Raw genomic sequence first — 24,317 nt, forward strand, 5'->3', positions numbered from 1 at the left:
GAATAACACCCTTTCAAAAGTCTGTATTGTTATCTTTCTTTTTTTCTGAATTTTCTTTTCCAAATCTCCAAAATGTAGGTAAACATAGAAGCAATGCAACAACTGGGAATTCAAACCAGCATGAATACCACATTTTTGTCTGAAAATAAATACTTTTTTTTTTTTTTTGGAGGAATAAGAAAGGAAATGAAATAATTACAGGTATAATTTAAAAGGAATGAAACATGGATTAGTGTGGATTGACCCCTTGCAATTTAGGTTTCTTATTCAAGTAGGTTGCCCAGTAGACCAAGTTAAAGGTTCCAAAGAGCAGAGGGAAGGCTATTCTGGCAATCCTGTCTATCTTGCTCACACTGTTAAAGGTCTTCTTGGCCTCTGGAGGCTTGGGCTTTGGTTCCTCCTTGGGCTCAGTCGGGGGTGGTGGTGCGCTTTTGGCAATAGTGGCCAATCCAGGGTCCCTGGCAATATTGGGGGCGAAAGCTGTAGCAGTGGCTGCTGGGTATGCTGTAGTGTTGTTCTTCTTGAGGAGGGATTCCTTCTTCTTCTTTTGCTAATTTTGTTTTTTGGGGGAAATGTGGGAAAAGTGAACAGGATAAAGCGTTTAGCTCATATATTACTTTATGCAATGCTTGTTTAATGCAACATCTTCTATCGTTTGCACAATTATTCATGTGAAAGTGTCACTCAGCAGCCTGTTGAATATTTAGTAAAATATGGATATTAAGGTAATAAATATTGATTCCCCGCACCTACATATTTCCAATAAACTCAACAACCTAAGAATTCATTTTGGACTCTGTTTTTTTTAGAGTAGAGATTAGAGTATCATGCTGCTAACTGCAGAGATAAGTGGAGCAGAAAGCACAAGATGAACACTAAACTATTAATGTTCATGTCATGTTATTCAAATTTCATTTTGTATGAGATGAGCTGGCAGCAACAACCTAATGTTTCCTGCCTGGTCTGGCTCTTTCAGCAGTTAACTAACTGAATAACTATTTGAAACAGATGTCCATATGTGCAATTTCTAAATTTTATTTTCAGAGTCTGAGTCATTCCATCTACTGGAAACATGGATTTGTCCTTATTCTAAAAGCCGTACATACAGTCATGTGCCTAACAAGCTGTATTCTGTTAAAGCATTTCCTAGACTATTTAGTAGTAAGTATAGTAAGTAATTAAAAAGGGCCTTAAATACCTTCTCGGGCACCACACTCTTTCCATCCCAGGCATAACCCCTCTTGGTGAAGTAGTTGACTGTGGCAAACTCAATGAGAGCCGAGAAGACAAAAGCATAGCAGACGGCGATAAACCAGTCCATAGCTGTGGCATATGCCACTTTAGGGAGAGAGTTCCTGGCACTGATACTGAGTGTGGTCATGGTCAGGACAGTGGTCACTCCTGCAGAGAGATACACAGACAAGGTCAATATATAAAATCTGATCAACTCCAGTAAAATGTAGCTGCTGTCATTATGTATAAATGTATCATAAATGTTGGAAAAGAAAGTATGTGAAGTATGTTTAGAGGCTATTCTGTATCAAAGGACTGAAATTCATGAGACACTTACAGAAAAGAAGTGATGTAGCATGAAACTGAATCCATCTTTATTATATTAGTGAACATTATGCAGCATGTTGTGACCGGCCTGTGGAAAATGTTTTTAATCCATGACCATTCCACAACACCAGTTTGTTATTGTAACCATGATTGTTTTTGTGCCCAAACCTTACTGAACTGTAACCGCTGTGGGTTTCTAAGTCCAGTTGGCTTGATCTGTCGTACAGAGTTTAAGATTGTTCACAAGTCACCAAAGTTTCTGCCATTCTAGTTGGAGCACTGGTTGCTAGCATGGAATGCTGCTAGCATGCTAGTTAACTTAGCATGTTAGTTGGTTTAAACAGCAGGCTAACCAGTGTAGCTTTACCTGAGCAAACACGCTGCAGATATAAGGCCAGATCATACCACGACACAGCTCCTCTTTTCATGGGTGAGGTTAGGATCTCAGAATGATTAAAGCTACTAGGTCAGAGAATGGTCACTTTCTGATATAACTAGTAACTAACCTACTGGTAGGACTGGTGGAACGAACGTTAAATATGTAGGGAAGAGCTGAACTACTGAGCTTGTCTTGGTCATGAGATGAACCGTAGCCTAAGCAGACACAATGTAGAGCCAAGGTTGGGTTTAGCTGCTATTTAGTCTTCGGGTATGCTGGTCAGTTAGATTGTACTGTAGGTTAAGGGCTAGAGAATAATGTTTCTTTTCATGGGCACTACAGATTTGCAGTATTAAGGCATACCCACTGCATAAATACTGGGCTTCCACAGGAATACTTATCCACGTTTTGGCAGATTTAACTGTATATCGACAAAGTTTTGAAGCATATTCTGTATTTGTTTGAGCAAAGGTATCACCATACTCTATCTGGAACCATATTGCGCATAGCAAGTTATTTTTTATTAATAAATCAAATGAGCATGCAGTTTTATTCACATTAGTCTGTACAGCAGGTTATACAGGTGTGTAACTGGTGCTTTTAATAGACTCAGAAAGGAGATTTCCACAGGTGCAGGAAGATGCAATACACCTCAGAGACCCTGGTTTTCATAAACTGTCTTGTCTTGACCTGCATACCAATGTGCACGCATTTACAATTAAGACATGAAAATATTAAAATGCCTCAATTTAAGAAGTGTACTGTGAGTCAAGCTACCTGTGGAAAATCAAATCGCTAAACTACATAAGCTCCCGAAAGCTTCGATGAGATGCAGTAGAGACAGGGAGAGGAAGTGGGTCAGAGCATATCTAATGATGTGGTGCTCATCACAGAACAGGCTACTACAGATGTTTACACAGCAAATAACATCCACCAATCCATTAAGTAAGCTGAAGAACAGCTGCCATGTACAGGAACAGTACAACAAGGCAGTTTGTGAGTTTCATGACATATGTCAAAGACAGGGGACTTGCATTAGCAAAAATGATGATTCCATAAGGTGAGCACAATATATTTGCACAACAAGACCACCATGGTTTCAAAAACTAAACTAAAGGATCTAATAGACTCCATTCTCTCACAGGCTAAAGAGAAACAATTTAAAACCTAGCATTTGTGTTCGATTACATTATATTGTATAATCCACATCTTTCTGTGTCCAGACCTCCAAGCCACCAAAGCAGTTGGTGCTCAGTTACTGTATGTATCCTGAAATGTTATTGGTTCCCTTAAGAATGTTCTTCTTCTTTCTCCTCAGTTCTGTTAGTGTTAAGTGATGAATCATGGACTCCTCATCCTCCCACTCTCCTTTCACATGCTTTTGGCATTGCCAACTTAGTGCAGTGACATGAAGCATAAAGGATGACTATTATGTTCTCATTAGTCAGAGCCAAATAAATGATTGTTCATTAACCATAACCAAACAAGACACCTCTGATGGATTTAGTTTATTAGAACAGTAGTTACACACGGCCCATGGTCATACATTCATGGTGGCCATTAGTCAGTAAGTTGGTCAGTTATTTATTCCAAAGTCATTTATTGTTAAAATATGTTTCTGAGCTTTTCATTGCAGCTTGTTATGTAACATACCTGATAGATAACTGGGTTAATTAATCTAATTTAAGAGGAAGATATAGGAAGAGTAACAGCTCCCTAATCGTCACATATGGTCTCACTACATTTGGCATGAGCACAGCTTGAACAAATGAAAAAAAAACCAAACATAGTTTCACATGAAAGTGGCAATATTCAGTATCAGTTTGTCGTAAGGACGTGACTCATCCAGCACAAGTGATGTACACAGATGGAGATGTAGAGAACATGGAGAATAAAAGTAGCCACAGTTAAATAAGACTCAGATGTAAAGCACAGAAGCCATTTTTAAATATAATATATAAAATCCACATGAAAATGTTCTGCACCACACCCACTGTTAAGTAGGGCATTGAATGGTTTGCTAATACGTTATTATGGGAATGCATGGCAGGAGGAGATATGAAAATATTAAATGATGCTTAGTCTTGTACTAATGCCAGATTTTCACATCCTTCCATTTCAGCTCACAATTTATGTACAAAAAAATTTGCATTAGCTGAATAATGGTTAATGTGAAAATGTTAAATTATTGATATCGTCATGTTCAGTGACAACACTTGCTTTCCCTTAAGGAACAAAACATACACAGCACATTCTAATGCAGAAAACAGTTCACATTTTGTTATTCTGTTAATAATCAATATCTCTGCAAATGTGGCATGTTTAAGATCTTAATGGTAGTGTTTAGGTAATTATATACAATTGGTTACAGGAAATGGCAAGTAAACAGTTTAAATCATATTAAGCCTGAGAGCGGCATCATGAGATTTTCAGTAGAGATTCACTCTAACATTAAGGTGTCATTGCTTATGAGATGGGTGTCACAATGTTCACCATGGGGGGACGGTCAGTGCAAAGTGATTTTTGGCTACTTATGGCCTCAGGAGGTGCTGAAGCACAAAAAAGTGACATAATTGCTTCTGTAATGAGCTACAGTGGCAAGATGGATGAAAGAAAGATGAATAAGGATTTAAAGAGGCAGCTGCTATGAGGAATAATTCAATAACTCAAATACATGACATACATGCATATTTGGAGATATGTTGGATACAGTAGTATGAAGGAATGAATGAAGGGAAAAGAAGGTGGATGGAAAGATGGGTAGCAACGGAGTAATGTCAATCTGTCGCATATTTTCGTTGCCAGTAAAATCAGTTAATTTTGTGAGGGAGGATGAAGGCTGCACCATTGGGTATTACACAAGTCCTCGCAAAAGCACCACAGTGCTTGGAATCATATATACTTTACTGTGTTTGATGAGCTCTGTTGTCATGGAAACAACTCTTCTCCCAACTTCTCCAATGTCTTAATACCACGAAAGAACAAGAGGCGAAAAAATGGAACAACTGGTCTTATAATTTGGAATAATGCATGAATTTGACTGTATAATCATGTCTTGGTTCGTTTGGTTCCATGCACACATTAATCTGTTTGAGGGTCTGTATGTACACTGTCTGTGAATATTTAATTTACTAACAAGGTGGACAGGCAAATATTTCCCACCTCTAGGAAGTAACTCCCCTTCATGTCTGCTTAGTGACATGTCTACTTAGGGATCCGTTTAGAACACTAGCAGTTTAATTCATTAGAACATGACTCCAGATCTGGTTTTTAACCATGACTCAGATTGACATGTTGTAACTAATAGACTTCAGGCTTTGAAGGCTGTTAATGAACAAAGTAAGTGATCTGAGAAGTTCTAACTGGATTAATAGTAGTGTAACTCAATTCTAGAGAGCGCCTTCTTCTCGATTTATCTGTGTGCGCAAGCGCTGACACTTGATTTATATGATACATATCTTCTAACAATGTTTTTGCTTCTGTTTGCAGACTCACTTTTAAATTACGCACAAACAGAGTGATGGGTAAAAAGTCAAGATAGAGAGAAAAAGTGGTGGGGAAACTGAATTAGAGATTTAGACGAATGACAAGGTGAGGCAGACAGTTTCAAGGTAGAAGGACTATCAGTGCTGCCTCAGGCAAGGAAAAGTTTATATAACTCCACATAAGCAAACAGTCCAAATGTGCATTTTTGGAGAAAGTGGGACAGATAATGTCCACATGGTGAATAGGTTTCTGACACAACAAGGGAAAACTTATAGAATTTTGATTAAATGCCTATCAGGGTAGTGCTCAAATCCCCGTGTAAGGCTACAGATTATAAAATAAATTGCTCCTGGCATAGCTAAAAATAAATTAATTGGCTCTTTGTTTGTCCTTTAAGGTCAAATAATTTTTCAGCAGAAGGTGCAAAGTCATTGTGTATTATTATTGTTGATCTTTCTGACAATATGTTGTTTGCTCTGTTGGTTTGCACTTCAGAACTTGATTGACCAACCTTGAGTGACAGCTAACCATTCTCGAACCAGAGAGTAAAATGTACACAGACAAATCTCTGTGGAGGAGAGTGAGCATGAAGGAAAGTGGCTGTGATCGCTCTCTCTTTTTTTCCTGGTTCCAGACAGAGATTTGACCCTGCCGGTATTTCGACTGAGTAGGTAACCAATCAAACATGATAATCAAAATGTGTAATAAGGTCAAAGGTGGATTTTGAAGTGGGACGCCTGCTTACTGACTGAATACAGCCCTTTGTGTGTAACTTATATCCTGAATCTAGACCTGGTGTTAAAGAGAATGTCTTGCAATACAGCAGCTGTTAATGAACAAACTGTTAACTGGCATGCATGATTAAACTCAAACAAGGACATTGCAGACAATAATTACAATACTTACACATTTGCAAAGATGCAAATCCTGTTTCATTTTAGTTAGTTTAGTTTTACATGCTTTTACTGCACAGACGTCATGACCAGGATGTGAGACAGGATGTGAGGGCATTGTAATTGTCACAGTTCCTGGTCTCTGCTCTATGCTTCCTCTGCCCTCTTAACATTTCAGAATCAGAATCAACTTTGTTGGCCAAGTTTGTGCACACTAACAAGAAATTTGACTAAGCTCTTTCTGTGGACAGAAATTAAATTTATTAAATATTTACATTAATTCAAATAAATTAATTAAATTAAAGTTAAGACTTTTAGAAACTGTCCTCCTTTCTTCCTTCCTCCAGTTTTCCCCAGATTTTCCATCCTTATTCCTCAGTCCACCCACCACATATGTCTCAACTTCCCTGATTCGCTCCCTCATTGTACAGTATATACTTTTCTGTTTCCTACTTTAATTGCTAGATTGTCTGATGTCCTAGCAGTAGCCTCACTTATCTAACCCTTTGTGTTTTCTAGTGTTCCTAGTGTACATGTTTTCTCATGCTCCGAACTCTTGTTTTTAGCTTCTTTCTTCTTGGCCTGGATTTATTGACTCTGACTCCTACGTTAGATTCTCACTGCTCAATTTTGTCAGCCTGGACTCAGAAGAAGCTACTATTTTTTTTTTTTTTTTACCCATTTCTATTTAGTAGTGCCTGCCAACCTACCTGTCGAAGTGTCTGCATTTGGGTCATCTCTTTCTGCCTGGTAATTTACACATAATTCATGACAGTTTTGGCGTTCAACAGTTGAAGAGCAATGTAGAGCAGTTTTTATCATGTTGAAAAGAAAAGTATGACTTTGAACAAAAAAATCTCCTGATAGAAAAGTTGCTTAAATTCGTTTTTAGAAGACAGGGTTGTCTGCATGTATATCACAGATCAATGTAGCCAGTGAAATGAATGTACACTTAGGAACATGAAGCTGGATCTGGTCCTAATAAATCTCCACTGTGCTGTAGGTACCCATGCATTCATGCTTTATCAATGACTGAAACCTCAGGGAGGCCTGGCTCAGGAGCACATTACTGTCAGCATCACTACTTCACCTCTAATTTACATAAATGAAAACATAAATTGACATGTTATTGGGTGAGTGAGTTAAATGACTGTCAGCGCCACAGCTCTGAGATTTGTGCTGCAGCATTTCATCCAGTTGTGAATTTATAAGCATGCACCAGGCATGTCTACATACTGTATATTGAACAAACATACAGTATATACCGACTCATACACATCTGGCCCTCACTAGGAAGGAGAGTCCCCATAATGTGATTGTATGTAACACATTTCATTCCACTCACACAGATACACACACAAGATGTTATTCCGTACTAAGTAGATGCATTAAACAGTATCATGCGAGAACCAATAAATACCCAGCCAATCAGTCTTTAAGAGGTGAGAAGGAAGCAAGCTAATCTGCTATGCACTGCTGTCCCTGACAGCTTAGAGCCAGAGAAGGAGGGAGAAAAAGGGAAGAAGTAAGAGAGAGCACCATATCAGTGCCATCAGTGGCTGTTTCCTCTTGGTTTTCATTTGAACTACAAATGAATAAATTGCCAACAGTTTTCCACTACACCAAACTATCTATAAACTAATCAGCCTCTTAATCGGCACAATGATAAATAAGATAACTCTACCCACTGCTGTGTTTTTAAATTGCCTATTCATCTACAGGGCAGGCTTTAGGAAAAAGATTGAATGCAGAGGCTTTGCTTCATAGTCACATAATGTAATTTAAGCTCTGTTTTCAGTGCTGCATTTGTTCATGTTAATGGGATTTCTCTGTCAGTTTCAAATGTCTTTGTTGGCAATATAAACTTGACCACATCTGTATTAATAAGAGAACACATATACTGTAGTATTACAGTGGTTATTTGCTTAGTCTTCATATCAGTGCACCATTTGATGTGTTCTGATTCTGTTCTGAAATGAAAACAAACCAGGCTGTGAGTTGTTTGCAGGAGGAAAGTGCATTTGTGCAGTTTATCCATTCCCCACACAGTAAATAACAAACTATCGTATTTTCTTTAAGAGGAATGCTGTTTGTTTTTTGTACACCTTTCAGAGTACACCAAAACTAAGCAGTATCACAAAATGATTGTGATATTGTGATAATTGTATTATTTTAAATTGAGAATATTTGACCTCACATTGAATGAGTTTTACTTTAAAATATGAACAAACCGGTTAGATAGACCAGTTTGAAAATACATGCCCTTAAGTACATTGCAGCAAAAGTGAGTACACCTGTGCAGTATCATTGGAGCAAAATTGATAGCACCAGAATTTTCAATTAAGGCTAACTGCATGAACAAGGTTATAAAAGAACCTGTAAACAAACCATTTTTGGATCCATGTGGTAAGAAATTGCCTGAACAAGTAGAAAACCAGATTGTGAGACCTCATAAGACGGGAAATGGTACTAGAGCATCAGTAGTTCCTCAACATGAGCCTAAACACATTTGCAGCAGTAGCTAGGACATGTAGGAACATCTTAAGGCTCTGGCCATCCTTGATAGATGATGCTACACACAATTTGCTATTTACGCAATCTTGCATTGAAAAGCAGATGGGTAAGTTCTTATGATTTGGCACAAGGATTATCTGTGGTAACTGGTGTGTCAGTGACAGATTAGACAGTGTGAAGGACAGTGTGTGAAGTCATCCTACATGGACAGTGTCTGCTGTTCACAGACGCACAAAACTGAAATTAGTGTAACATATTTTCATAGATTTGTCCAAAATCAGTCTCCTCCATTCAGAGGATGTTTGACTATATCACCAAAAATTATAGTTGTACAAATAAAATATTTTAACAAATGTCTCTTAAAATGGATATCCACTCTAGTTTAAGCAGGCAGTCAGTTTTGCTTTACAGACCGACTCTGTAAGGCTTGTGAGGATTTGCCTAAAAACATATAAATTTGTAATAAAAGAAAAAGTATTTTTAATGACATTTTATTAAGATTCACTTTTGTTGTACACTGTAGGAGTCATTTATCTAAATGTTCCTGATGACGTTGTTTCAGACATTTATGAAAAAAGCCACAATGTTTGCACATTATCTAGCAACTGATGGGTGAGAGGGACTGGTGTTACTACAGGAGAAGAGCAGTGAATTGAAAAGTAATATGAAAGAAGAAGAGTGTTTTTGTTCCCTCACAGGCTTTATTGATGAGGTATTTTTAAAGCTTCTTTTACCTTTTGAAGATCTAATTAATAGAATTCCCTCAATAAAAATCCTCAGTACTTTCATTATGTATTAGAAAATTATAAGATAATTACTGGAATCTTACTGTACTTTAAAATGTCTGGTGATGCATCAACATTTAAAGACAAGATGTTACATTGCCATTCTCATCTAATTCTTGTTTGCTCACATGTTACATGTAAAGCATTTTGAATATTCACTCATACAGGGAGGCAGTACTGCTCTGATTGTCATTTTAAACTTTGGTGACGTTCTCATTTACAGTCCTTTCATTTACTGTTTGTGTTTTGCACCTTATTTTGTGGTTACAATGACATTAATGTGACTGCATTCAACTTAAATATGTTTGTTTTGGTTGTTGGAAGTCAGATCTGACATGCTTTTACCATTGTGACTTTTAGGCAAAAATTACTTGGGCAATCTGTCTCAAACATGAGCTAGACTGTAAAATGGCAATCACACATACATAATGAGGTACATAATGATTTCTAAAAGAGACAACAATACATCAGGTGTCATTTGTGTTTATCAGGGAAACTGTTCCTGTCAAGTCCTCAGATGCTTGTTTCACAACTGTGACATCTGTCTGTCTCGCATCATACTCACTGAATGTTCATAGCACCATTGACAAGTGCAGCTCTCATAATCAGTAAAAACAGCAACGTGAAGTCACAACCAAAAATGAAACCAGTAGTGCTGAGATACATTTCTCTCTGTACACAGCAGAACCTGTCTAACATGAACATGCAGTTGCTAGGTGCTTGTTATTCTTTCGATTTCATTTTGCATGATTCAACAAGATTAATGCGTACTATATCTAAGCAATATGAGACTGCATAAATCTTTGACTTTAGATGATAGCTGAAGTATTAAGATGGCAATAAATGATCTGCTATGTTTTTTTAATGACCCATTTACAGCAGTATTGACATTATATCCTCTATGAAGTACAGGCTCATTCATCTGCTGTCTCAGATGATGCATATTAATCACACGAATGACCTATCTAGCATGCCAGGATGCTGCATTGCTCATGAGTGTTTGCATATATGTATTGTATGTTCAACTGTGTGTGTGTGTCTGAGGGTGTGTGTGTGTGTGTGTGTGTACACGTGTACGTGTACGTGTGTGTACACAAATTGCATGGAGTAATCTCATGAACCAGCAATGATGGCATGAGGGATACACACATGCCCTAGATAGTTCTTTGACTCTAATGTAGGCCATCCTCATTTCCCTTGGACACGTGACAAGCACCGCAGGTAGCAAGCTGTGGCACACACTCATATCCGCACACACACACACACACGGACACACAAACACCAAAACATTGCAGGATGAGTGGAAAAGCCTGCTGGAGACTGCAGAGCTACAAAATCTGGTGCCTGTATAATAATTCTGGGAAAGCTTTTTAAGTAGTGGTCCAGGGGAGACACTGACAACCATGAGACATCCAAGAAGAGAGAAAGAAAGAGCTTGAGAAAGAGAGAAGAAGAAGAAGAAAGAGTGCAGGGTGAGGTAACTCAAGGACATTCTGCCTGCTGCTGTGCTTTGCTGCTACAGAGCATGCTGCAGACTATCAAGAGCTTTCCTTTTGGGTGGTATTATGTAAGCCCTTAGTGTGACAGACAGACAGACAGACAGACAGACAGACAGACAGACAGACTCATACAAACACTCACAAACACATGCATGCAACACACATAGACCAGTGTGTGCACACAGTGATGAAAACATCATGCGCAGTACAAACACACTCGCTTGTGGATAAATATCCCGAGCACGTAAATCCAAATTCACATTGAGCTCTGTGCTTAAACTGTCCACAGCTGATTAAAGCTTTTGTTCACCTCACTGATGGTGAGACAGAATAGAATAAAATAGACTAAAATAGCACTATTATATAATGAGGTTTGGGTTGAATGTGCAATCGTTCAATCAGTCATGTTTAACATTTCATATTCTTTAAAGAAATAGTTTGACATTGTGGCAAATGTGCTTATTAGCTTTCTTGCTGAGTTAGACGAGAAGATCGATAACTCACTGTCATCTATGAGCAGCAGAGGCGCCACAAACTCACTGTGCCTGGCAAAATTTATTAAGAAATTTTTACAACATCTTGTCTTTTTTAAGTTCTTTCTGTGCACAGAGCGAACATGTTTATTTTTCAGATTAAGAGGTGTTGGTGCTGAACTTTGAGCAGAGCCAGACTGGTTGTTTTCCCCAATGCTTCCAGTATTTACTATGCAAGGCTAATCACCCCCTGGCTCCAGCTCTCATCTAATTCTCATCTAGAAGCACAAAGCAAGCATAATCCTTTAGAAGGCTGAACTATTTTAGATTGTGGTTGTGCATGTGTGTGCATGCGTCTGTGCATGTGTGTTTATGTATATTTTTGTCCATATAAAAGAATCTTTGTCTAGTGGTGTCAGATACTTTCTTTGAGTTGTTTGATTGATAATCACAAAGTCATCAAACTGTATTACAGTCGTGCTACAGTATCATGAGGCGATAGACCAGGGGAAGCAGCCTTGCTCACACTGAAGTCTTGTCTTGTATAGCAAAGTGAAACGTGTTGTTCACACTATAGCAAACACTGACAACAAAAATGTTTTAGTCTTTTAGTAAAATCAGCAAATAAAACAGCAATACAGGGTCAGGTACATGGAGAAGCTGTGTATCTCACAGTTGCTTCTCCTGAATCCAAACTGCCCAAAATCCAAATACACTCTCAGTCTAAGGGCAGCATTTTATAACCATTTATAATATCTCTGTGTATTAAGTAAGAATATATTCAGCTAAGAAAAAAAAAGCTAAAAATTGTAATACAGCCTCATTAGGAATTGCATACTAAGGGTTTCAACTGTTTATAAATTAGAATATTATAGAATTTAATTTTTAGATCTTGGCAAATGTGTTTTACTTTATAAAGAAGAGTTTTGGAGTAAAATCACTACATAATGTCATATTGGGACTTGCAAGAACTTCCAAGAACAGATTTGAAACCTTCTGGTGATGGGCTTGTTTCTCTAACCACAGATGTTTAGAATACAAGGGAGCAGACGACTCACCAAAGACAGTCCTGGCAGGGACAGACTCTCTGTTGAGCCAGAAAGACACTTGGGAGAGGATGACTGTCATGATGCAGGGTAGATATGTCTGGATCACAAAGTAACCAATTTTCCTCTTCAGGTGGAAATGAGTTGTCATCACAACATACTCTCCTGTGGTCAGCAGACAAGGGACATGATTAAATCCAAAAGAATTCACAGATAAAACTTTGTACCTTTAAAACATACTGTATATGTAGGAAATTTATTGTACCTGTCCCTATAGTTTTATTTTGCCAAAATGGTTTGTTGTGTTGTTACCTTCAGTTTTATTGTAGCTGAGATTTAGTGGCACAATTAAAGGTCACCTAACCCAATACCTAGACAGCCTGTAGTAGAACCGCACTGGGTTCAATCTGGTTATGACAATTATTGGTAGCTGATTTAGATATAAATAACAGGAACAAATGCAGAGTAAAAGAAATATAATGCATGACGTATCAGCATAGCTTATTCAATAAACTTGATGGAAACATTCATTTGTGAGTTTGTTGATTGTTGCTAAAACAAAGTATGGACCATGGGCTGTCGTCAGTATTAGTCTCTGCTGGCAGCTAGTGTCATTTTAAACAGGTCACCCATTTTATGCTCTCACTAATTTTTGCCAGTATCAATGGACCAAAAAGATGAGGTGAAAAAAGATGTAATGGCCAGTAGGGAAATTATGAATCTGGGACATGGCCTGTCATTTGTGAAGTGACAAACCAATGCCACTGAATATGATGATGTCAAAAATATGCAGTTACAGACCATTAGCTAGTGCAATGATGAATGACAAGGAAGACTGATGTTTTGTCGTTGGTGTTGTTGTTTTATGTTGATGAAAAAGACAACTGTTAAAGCACTGAACTCTAATTTGTCTTAGTAATTTTGATTAGATAATTCACTGTGAACAAATTTCAATATCTCCTTCTAATTGCAAAACTTCACTTCAAAATAGTAAACTGTGTAATTAGGAATTGAGCATCACCAAACTGAAACCTACCTGTGCTGGACTGCACTACACCAGAATCCACACTCTGGCCCATCAGATCATACTGGTTTAATCTGGACCCATCCTCTGCCACCACAACAGACTGGGCAGCCCCTCTGGTCCACACATACACCACCTCGGCTCGAGTGTAGGCATCTGACAAGGACAAACAGAGTGGAAAGATATAAATTATTTGGCTGCTGGTTGTCTGTCATTGTGTGTAGCTTTGCAGGTCATATTTTTAGCACTGCTAGGGATGCCAGGTAAAAGAAGATAAATGTGAGATGCGGTTTCCCTCTCAAACCCTTGAGTTTTGCTTTGCTTTGCTTTACTACATCTCATTTTGTCTCATCTTGTCTTTTATCTTGTCAAGTCTGCTGTCATCTGAGTTCTGCCTGTCTTGCTTCATTCTCAATTTAAGCATATTATCCCCCCGTTTCACCTCGTTAGACTGTCTGCTGACCTCTTTTGCTCTGTTTTATTTAATTATATGTATTATCTAAGAATTATCAAATTCCCCTCATTTTATCATGAGATGCAGTATTGTATCACATCTTGTCATGTCACATTATGTTATCCTTCCCTCATAAGAAAACAAACAACATCCTAACAGGACAACATGACCTTAAAACAACCAAGTTAGTCTTTTCTTCCCTCTGGCCACCCAACCTGTCAAAGCTGCAGTGTGGCTCGACCACTGCAGAGGAAAGGATGGCTCGACTGCAGACTGCAGCATAAAGAAGAGAGTTTGTCACTGAAATATTTAGGGAGTGAGTTCAATTTAAAGGAGGTTGAGGCTTGGTCATCTCACTCATGTTGTGCAGCTGTCTGAGGAATGGCACAGCAACTGTATGACATTCACTTCTCTGTTTTCCGTTGGTTGCATTTTTTTCCCCTCTAATTCTTGATTCTTGTCTTCAACCTCCATCACTGTATCTCCTTCCCAAGAATGATGCAGGGTAGGAATAACTGTCAGCTGTGAGCAGCTTGTGTGATGTTCTGGAAATATTACAGAGAATGTTGCCATGGATAAACACAGATCTGTGTGCTGCATGCCTGCCAGGGTCTTGCGGGGTCTGGCAGGGTTGAATGGAGGGAAGGGAGATGCCTTGGCAGACAGTTCCTCTGGGAGAACAGCTGTTACCATACTGTCATCCCTTATCAGGGACTGGTGCTGGGTTTGTGCTTCCAGTTGCGTGAGATAGTGATGGGGTGTCAGAGAGGTGTGTGCCTCTGCATATCATGCTTATGAGCATTTATGTGCACGTATCCAAACTTGTGTATTAGCACAGAGGCTACTTACAGCTGCCAAACTTCAATGGACAAGCATGGGCATCCATAGGGAAATCTTCCAGGTGCATGGGGCATTCTGCTCTTACTGTAAGCCTAAAGAGATTCACACAGACAAGTACAGTGAATTAGAAAAAAAAAGTAAAACAGTAAAATGAACCAAAACCACGAAGAATGGTGGCAGTGCTGGTGGAGGTGCAAGGAAGAGGATTGGAAGCACTAAGACTCAAGAATTAAAATGCAGTACAGTGCGGCACCAGGAACATGTGGTGTATTCTTTTTTTCTCCAGTCTCTCAGCACCAGACAATGTCAAACTGGAGCTACTTCTCCCCAAACCAACAGAAATGCTTCAGTTCCCTGAGCTTTGGGTTTCTATTTCCTGACAGTTTGCTGAAAAACAGCATGCAAGGCCACCAGTGACACACATATCCCCCATCCATCCTTTATCTTGCTCATCTGTGACAACAATATAGGCTCCTCCTTCACTCTTCCACTTGCTGGTATACAGCTAATACAAATGTTTTACGGTCCTTACTTTAGACATCTCACATTAGCATCACTCTGTGGTGTGCATCAAGGTTGGTACTGTCTTTAAGAGTTTTATCTGCCCAGCTTTAATGGGATGCTACATGCGCATCTAAAGTAAGCTCAGCTGGTTGTACACCTTATCGTCCTGCTGCACCTGTCAGATAGGATCCCCACAGTGAAAGGTCACGACAGAATGAAACTATTTTGTTCTTCCACTATAAAGGAAAAATGAGAAATTTTGTTTCAAATTTATGTGAGGAGTCTCATATATGTCGGACTATAATCTCCAAAGAACAAAAAACAAATACATGTATATAAACAAAAATACAAATTTAGTGATGTCATAAATCATGTTTGTGTAAAATGAACCATATGTACCAAAGTCAGTATTATTTGTATTAACAATTAAAAGGGTAGAAGTACATAATGCAATATCGCAGTAACATAATACAATAAATAAACACCAAAGCCAAGAACGGATTGATCTTGCTAACAAGCATTGTCTGCATAGCTAAAGCCTGATACACCTTATTCCTCAGTGTGACAGACATCCATTGTTCTCAAAAAAATGATTAAAAACACGCCAATGAATAACACCAGTGGACTGAGTGATATGTGTCTTCATTACCGTGAACATGGGGACACTCATTTGTCATATGTTAAAACATATACCGCAGTGAGGACTTACTAGTGCACCAAATATGTATTAACCCATAGTTGAAAATAAAAACTAACAAAAGCGCTACCTACCTACTTATTTGCCAAGCCGACCTAAATTATTGTCTTAAATAACTGGTACTTGCGACCTTTTGATGCTTCATCATGTCACGGCATGGAATTTGTTGAAAAATATAAAATAAAGACACTCATTATGCTTTGTTCAACAATGTCCTAAATCTGTCAACGGCCATATTTCCAATATTTCCTTACTGTGGATTCATAAAATTGCTCTCCTTCCTCTTTGACAAATGAATGTGTGATTATATTGACAGAGAAGAAGGCCTCTTCTTGCCAGCTTACACTGTTCAGGTGCTGGTTTGTTCAAAACATCGTCATTGTACTGGTGTAGTAGAAATCGTCAGCCTACCTCATGGTGTACAGCAGCGTGCCTTCCTCTGTAATTCGCAGCAGCTTGTTTGGCATGGTCATGTTATGGGCCACTGACTTCTTGCCATTGTGGAAGAATGTATCAGGGGTCCAGATCTTACTGGCCATCAGGTTGTTGAGACGCAGCACAGCCATCGGGCCTTTGAACTTTAATCTTTCGTCCTTCCAGCTCTGTCTGAAGAAGACATCAATGGTGTACTCCTACAGGTGCATGGTGAGGAGGAGAGGAGAAGAGAAATCAAAAAAAGGAGATAGCCATGGACCCACCTTGTAGCAAATTTACTTTCTACCTTCATCTCTTACAGTTAGCCCGGGGAAGCTGCTGAGTAATCTGGCCTTATTTTCCTTTTCATCTTTTTCATGTTCTCATGATTTCTTTTTTCCTACCTTGTGTCATTTTGACGTTCTTATGATAGTCTTGACCTAGTTTCCCTGCAGGTAACTGTCTCTTCATGTTAGAGGCTTGGCAAACAGGATGTAATGACTGGAGGTGCATGGTGTTTTGTCTGGTATCTTTCCTAAAATAATGCTAATCTAATGTTAGAGTGTAGTAATTGGTCTCTGTTTTACATATTATACTGTACTCTGTGTGTGGTCACGTTTTCATTTTCTTGCATTTTGCATAATTATGTTCTGGTCAGTTTAATGCCCTATATGCAGATGGGATATCGTTTGGTATTTGGTCATTTTATATTGCATTGTTAAGTGAGTGCCACAAATTATCATTGTTAGCATTATCTTTGGGGCAACATCTTTGCTCAGTAATCTAAATTACACTGGACACAAAATTAGAAGGACATTTCATTTGAAGGCAGCTAATAACTGTAGCTGAGAGCAGATTTTAATGGTTCCACATGACTATCCGGCAGAGTAAAGTGAGCTAGTAAAAATTACAGCACAGCCTGTTTTTGTCGCTTTCCCCCTTTCCTCTCGACCCAGGTTAGATAATTAGCATAAGCTCAAACAGTGCTTTAAGGTAATAGAGGAAGATGTGGAAATGCTAGAGATGGGGGAAATATTCTTTGGCTATTCCTTCTGGCTTTAACACAACACCCAAATAGTCCTGACTCACGTCAGATACAGCAATTAACTGAGATTATGTCAAATAGAGTATACACACGTCACACACACACACACACACACATATATATATATATATATAAGAGGACTCTTGTAGTAACATTTGAATAAGATGGACTGTGCTGCTGTGCACTGGGCAAAGATCAGATGCTCATTTTGAACAGCTCACAGCTTATTTTAGGCAGCAGATTGAAGAAGACTACAGGAATCAGAAAAGTGATATGTACTGTCAGCTGTCAGTACATGTTCAGCTCCAGATTTTTCATTAAAGACAGATTAAGATGTGGAGGGTCTTGAAACATTAATGCAAACATCTTTTTTTCAGGGTCCACAACATTTTGATGCACATAAAAATCACATGCAGTCATGTTAATGAGTAGGAGGGGTTTTTATGTAGAGTGAGATTATAAACTATGCACAGAAAATACATTTCATGTCAGTTTTATTAACACATCAGGAGTTAATGAAATGAATCATCAAAGTATTAATTATTTTACAGCTTTGAGACGCCTATGTGCTAGAAGATTAAAAGAGGGTGGAGGGACAGGAACATGGGGAAACTAGTGACATTTACGGAGGCAAAAAGAGCCTTACCATGTCATGGTCCGAAACTGGCCCAATACTAGTCACGAAAATGTCAGTCTTGACTTCAGTTACACGCTCTGTTGAAGCAGGAAATTGCCAGAGTGAGTGACTGTCAGTGGCATTCATTAGCCCGTAACTACCTGTTAATACAAGACCACCTGGCTATAGCCCCTGATCCATTCAATTTATTCAACATTATTTTTAATACTTAGACATAGTGAAAACAAACACCACCATTAAAAAAAAAATGCCAATTTTGGTTGTCGGTAATCATTTCTGTTGCTATTGGTTTCAGTGTCAGCCTCATTACCCGGACAGAAGTTCAATCTCTTAATAAATTTGCTGTATTACTGAAAATATGCCACTCTGGTCCCATAATACTGATAGACAAAATGAGTCCACTAGGGTGCATTTGGAAGGGGTAGCAGAGGCAGTGAGAGTGTGAGAGTGGCTTCATTCCTTGTGATTCTGAAACTGAACTATGACAGCATGATTTATGAATGATACCCATCATAATCCATAATTTCTTCCCTTCTGCAGCTGAACTTCTAGCAGGGCTGGTTTTATTCGCCTCTGTTTGATGCCTGCTGCATCACACTGAGATCCTTGGTGTCCTTCACACACCAATTCTCACATTATCTCTGCCTTTTTTTTTCTCTTTCACTCTTTGTTTCTTTTTATCTGATTCTCTCTTTTTCCATTTCTGGATCAGATTCTGTCTCACTGCCATTTTGTATTTTGTTTTTTTTTTTTCTAATAATGGACAGTTGATAACACAGTGAATAGAAGACCACACAATAAAATTACATCCATAATACAAGTACTGGCTTTATGACAATTCATCACTTCATAAAAACAGCAGGTAAAGAATGACTCTCAAATTGACACGTAGTGCAAACCTACCTACATCAGATTCAGTCATATAGTTGCTATCCTGTGAGGACAAGTGGGCAGTGAGCTATCTGTAGAAGCCTTTTGCATGATTATTGCGTATTTGCAAAAAATAAAACAAGAGACAAAATACATTCAAAGACTTGGGTTCACTGACCTCCCAGTCCTGGCCTGAGGCGATTGTCATAGCCATCCAGAAGGCTGTCTAAGATCTTGGTGAACACTGTGGTGTTATCTTTCTGTTCATCTGTCATGCCATTCTGCCCAGAGCTGGCAAAGCAAAGAAGAAAATTTAAAGATACAGCCAGAGTCCAAAACCACTGTCAAAACTGCAAAAAGTGAAACAACAAACTCTGAATGTGAATCATATTCATCAAAGACAAAAAAGCAGATCTCTGCTTTGTAGACATCTTTGAGGAGGTAAGTAGGCAGCAGAGAATGTCCTGTGGATCAAAGTGTAAAAGAACTAAACTCATATCCTGTATGACCTTGACATGTTTCATCATTGTTGCCAATTTCCAATTTCCTAGTGTGTGACCATAAGGTTTTAAATCATATTGATATATGAGATGAGTAAGCAAGTGATTGTTCAGTGGTGGACTGAAAAGGAAAATATCCCAAAAGGCGAAGTCAACCTGTATTTTCTCTTCACAAAATCACTGTTTTTATAAAGGCACGGTTGCAAGTGTTACCCCTGAGATGTAAAACTGGGCATGTAAGGCGCCCATGTACGTACAAACACATACACTGAGAGAGAATAGAGAAATCATAATACATTATTTATACCTTAATATGGTCTTTTACCCCACAAAAGCATTGCTGATAGTGCTGTTTGAATAACATGAAACAAAATGCTTAGAGCAATGCTGAAAATACTCACAATCAGTAATTGTGAGAGCGGAGCTTGCAGCATCTCCATGCATGAATATTTCAACACACCCATAATCAGGAATACAGCCCCTAATTATATTGTGTGTCATAAAGGCAGAATGTGACAGGAATAATGTGTGTGTGTGCGTGTCATTGCGCATACTGTAGTCTCAGGTTTCGTGTACATATGTGAGCCTGTGCACATATTCACTCATGTGTTTGAATAAGTGATAACACTTATAATAATCAGATGAAAGCCTTATTAATGTGTTGTATGCGGTAAGCCATCATTCACTCCGTCTTTTTATAGTCAGTAGCATTTGGTTTGAATGCATGGTAAATAAATAGCAAGTGTTTGGAAACAAGCTTTGCTAGCTGAATGGCTGCAAGGAGAGCGAGAGGTCATCAAGATTAGTTAGCAGGGACCTGCAAGAGGAGGGAAGGAATGGCAGGAGGGACTAGGGCGTATATAGAAATATGTGAAGAAAAGAGATGAAAAAAGAGGGTTACAGTTGAGGGAGGGAGACATAAAGGGCAGAAGAGACGGCCAGAGAAAAGGTGATGATACTGTTAAGTGAAACTGAGGATTGGTGTTTTAGAGAGACACAACTCACGTACAGAGCTGTGGATTGAAACATGTTCTACAGCTGTGAATATAAGCTGCTAAATAAAGATGCTCCACCCACATCACACATGGATTTGTATAAAAGGGTTAATGCACACTGGTTAATGCCTCCAGTTTCCCCTAAGTCACAAGCCTCCCTATATCTGGCAAAATATCAGAAAACCATAGCCAGCAATACAACTGTGAAAACTGTGATGAGCAGTTTTGATTTGAATCCGTCTTGGGTGTAACAGGCTCTAAATATTTAAAAAATACTTTATCTGTTTTGTTTATGCCTGGGAAGCCAATTATGCATAAATACAGGATGTGTGAATTAAATCCATAGGACGTCAGCTGATGCAGAAATAAAAATACTTCTTAATGCTCCTACTTTCTGTGTTTTCAGTTTGCCAAACCAGACCAAGACACCAACAACTGGTCTATTGGTGTTCACTGTTACAGAGCAGTCATCACCACAGAAAACAAACAAATATGTCCTTTAGCTCTTTCAAGTTCACCAGTAGTTAAAACGTACTACTTAAGGGGAAATACAAGGAGAAGAAATTATCCTCATAAATCCTTAATAATTAATGGTGGTGCACATATTTTAAGATTGTGCTGTTTGACGTTTCATTGCTTGAAATATATTTATTATAGTTTTTCTCAATTGATATACTGACAATTAAGCATATTTAGTTTGGAATAAAATGGCACATACCTTTTTTATTTTTTAAGGCTGACTGTGTGTCACACACAATACAGTGTGTATGGGAAACATGGGTGATGTGGTGGGGGGGGGGGGGGCTTGGGGGGGGGGGGTCGTGGGGTTACAGTTGTATGTCAAGGAAATGAAAACAAAATTGAGATAAAAGATGCTGTAGAAAAATACACATTTAACTGCCAGGGGCCACTTCCTCATAAAATATTGTACACCATCCCCATCTACAGGTCATCTGAACAGCAACAATGCTGTTCAGACTTTCTGCCAATGCCACTCTCTGTTTCTCCCTCTCTTTCTCAGTTTTACTGTACCCCCCTCTCTCTTGTCACTCAGGTATCTAATTATAAGGCAGTTTCTTTTGTTGGCACTATACTGTAGTGAGTTCTAGGTGTTCTAGGTCTTTGTTGAATTCCCCCAAGATGTGTATATATGTGCGAGATTCTGTACTGGACTTCAAAAGGAGACTGGATTATGTAGTAAATCTTTGGGTGGTAATTGATTTGCAGTTTGCAGTGACAGTTCCTCAGCAAAGTAATCTGTACTTTTACATTTTCTCTAATGTTGTCAATGGACAGCACATCAAAGTCGGTAAATCAGCCCCCCCCCCCCCCCCAGCCCCCCTCTCCTCCATTTCTTAGTGAGTACATCTCAAATCTAAGCTACAACTGTGACTAATCACTTTGATCACATCAGTGAGCAATAATGTAATACACTACATCGTATGTATTGAAAAGTGGACACATTTGGCTGTGTTCTGCATGAGCTCAGGGCACATAAGATGAAATATACACTGTATGGTTATATGTTTTTTGGTTTGTTTTGTTTTTTGTGGTGTAGCTGTCAGAGAGAACTGGACCATCTCGAGATGGCACAATTCAAGTCAACTGCCTGTGACAGCTGACTTGAGATGACAGTATTGAATTATTCAGCCATGCAGAAAAACCCTTCCAACCCATTGTGATTCTTCAGAAGAACCACGATGGGATGGGAGCAAAGGTAATCTCATGCAGTTGCAGCAGCTTTTGGTGGTTCCGCCTTTGGTGTGGTTATTTGTAATTGTGAATTGTGAATTTAGCTGATTACGTATGTAGTGTTCAATGCCAAAATTATTAATCCCAGTGGAGTCATATTATGATGTTACACTTGAATACCCAGCATTTGAATCATGTGGGAATTAATGCAGTTTGAGTCACATGACAGTGAATCATATTGCTGTCATCCCTTATCCAATCATTCTGCTTCTTTCTCTCTGTCTTGGTCTGGTTCTGATATCTCAGTGTTGACAGTGTGTCTGTACATCAACCCTACTATCCCTGCAGCCACTGTTAAAAACGTGCACAGATCTGTGCCAAATATCAAGCTGCAACACACACATCATCTACTGTACACAGTGCAGGTCTGAAAACTGATAATGTAGATGTTGTCCCATAAGGCTAGTGAACCAAAAAAAGGTGTTACACTCTGGCAACATGGATAGTAGCTATTTTGGTTCCTCATCTCCTCACTCTGTGTTGCATTTCTTATTACCTCTATGCAATTATAAGCACGGATGTGTCCTGTGGGGATGCCCCAGATACAACCACAATGAATATGCTCTGCAACAGTGAAAACCAATAGACCAATAGGCAAGACAAACTATCAGCTTGACAATGATACCATGTCCTCTTGGCTGACTGGCTGACCGACTGATTTACTGACATATATGGCATATATTATGCAACTGACTAGTTGCCAAGCACACGGTCTAGCAATACACAGTAATTGTCCTTTTCAATGAAATTTGATTTTATCTAATGCAATGTGGCTTCATGGTTTGTCCTCTAAATTTCATTATGTGCAGTTACAGTATTCCAGTGATATCCTCACCATAGACATTTTGTCCATTTGTCTCAAATACTGCAAAAGGCTTTAAAACCAGGTTATATGACCAATGTGTATGATATGTACAGATTATTCGTGGTTTATTTAGCATTACCCTTCGTTCCAGTATAATACACAGGCATATATGTACATTTGTAAGTCAAGATTTGTTCTTACCTTTTCCCACCAAGCACACTATTAGTGACAAGCAAGGAAGCCCACAGACATAGAAAGGCCGTCCTGCTCCGTCCACACATAGTTGCAATATGAGGACCTTTCAATGCTGGAGGTCAAAGAGAAAATGAACATCATTACCAAGTCATGTGAGTCACTAGTGCACCATTAATCTGTCATTTCAACACATCTGGTGCAAATAAACATTTAGATCTGCCAAAACAGTCAGCAGCCAACATGGAAGTGGAGTCTCTGAGGGAGATCTTGTTTCTATAGAGATGCTTTATGTGAGGTTTCTGGTCTTGGGTCTTAACATCTTTCACAGATTCACTGACAGCACGTGAATCAAACCAAATGGTCCTGTCTCGTGCACTGAGCCATCACATATGATGGTTTTGCATCGTCCTTTTGAATTAGGTGTCACATTGACAGTGATATACACCCTAACTGTGTGGGAGACCGAATTTGAATAGCTTCTCAGCATTTCCGTGATCCAAACGGTACCCAGTGCAAATACGACTTTTATAACTGACCCTCAGTACTCACACGGTATGACTACATCTGTAGCATAATAATTAAGAGGAAATAACAAGGCAACATATCATCGACCACATATCACTCTGTATGAGCCTGTAGCACCTGTACGCAGCATCATCTAATACCCTACAACATGGAAATCCGACGGTACTGCAATATCAAAGCAAATCCTCATAAAATAAGGACATTTGCTTCCTCCTCACTCTTTAAGCTATGATGTCAGCGGGGTCATAAAGTATGTAAGCAATAGTCTGCGCTATTGTGCATGCAAAACACAATGCTCAGATGCATGGTACATTTTTGATAACATAACGTTTAAGTAATTGATACTTACTTGTCAAAAGAAAAAAAAAAACAAAAAGAAGCGCGTAACCTGTATTTCACAAAGGACCACAAAATTCTGCCACTGA

At 38.8% G+C, this 24,317-nt stretch overlaps 1 protein-coding gene across 2 annotated transcripts; it reads right to left on the bottom strand.

Annotated features, from left to right (window-relative positions):
• Positions 1-187: 187 nt before the first annotated feature.
• On the bottom strand, positions 188-23,453 carry gabra1 (gamma-aminobutyric acid type A receptor subunit alpha1). Of its 2 annotated transcripts, XM_026328347.1 has the most exons (9): positions 23,374-23,453; positions 19,299-19,411; positions 18,260-18,327; positions 16,566-16,786; positions 14,963-15,045; positions 13,672-13,815; positions 12,648-12,800; positions 1,199-1,401; positions 188-550 (listed from the first exon to the last, which is right to left on the bottom strand). In XM_026328347.1, exons 1-9 carry the CDS (start codon positions 23,451-23,453, stop codon positions 230-232), a joined length of 1,386 nt encoding a protein of 461 aa, XP_026184132.1. In that variant the 3' UTR covers positions 188-229. The 2 variants fall into 2 exon arrangements, with proteins under 2 accessions (XP_026184132.1, XP_033181434.1); XM_033325543.1 differs by lacking the exons at positions 19,299-19,411; positions 23,374-23,453 and having other exon boundaries at positions 188-541; positions 18,260-18,277.
• Between the last annotated feature and the right edge of the window lie 864 nt (positions 23,454-24,317).

Source organism: Mastacembelus armatus, chromosome 14, assembly GCF_900324485.2.
Source record: "Mastacembelus armatus chromosome 14, fMasArm1.2, whole genome shotgun sequence".
In the NCBI taxonomy this organism is placed as follows: Eukaryota; Metazoa; Chordata; class Actinopteri; order Synbranchiformes; family Mastacembelidae; genus Mastacembelus; species Mastacembelus armatus.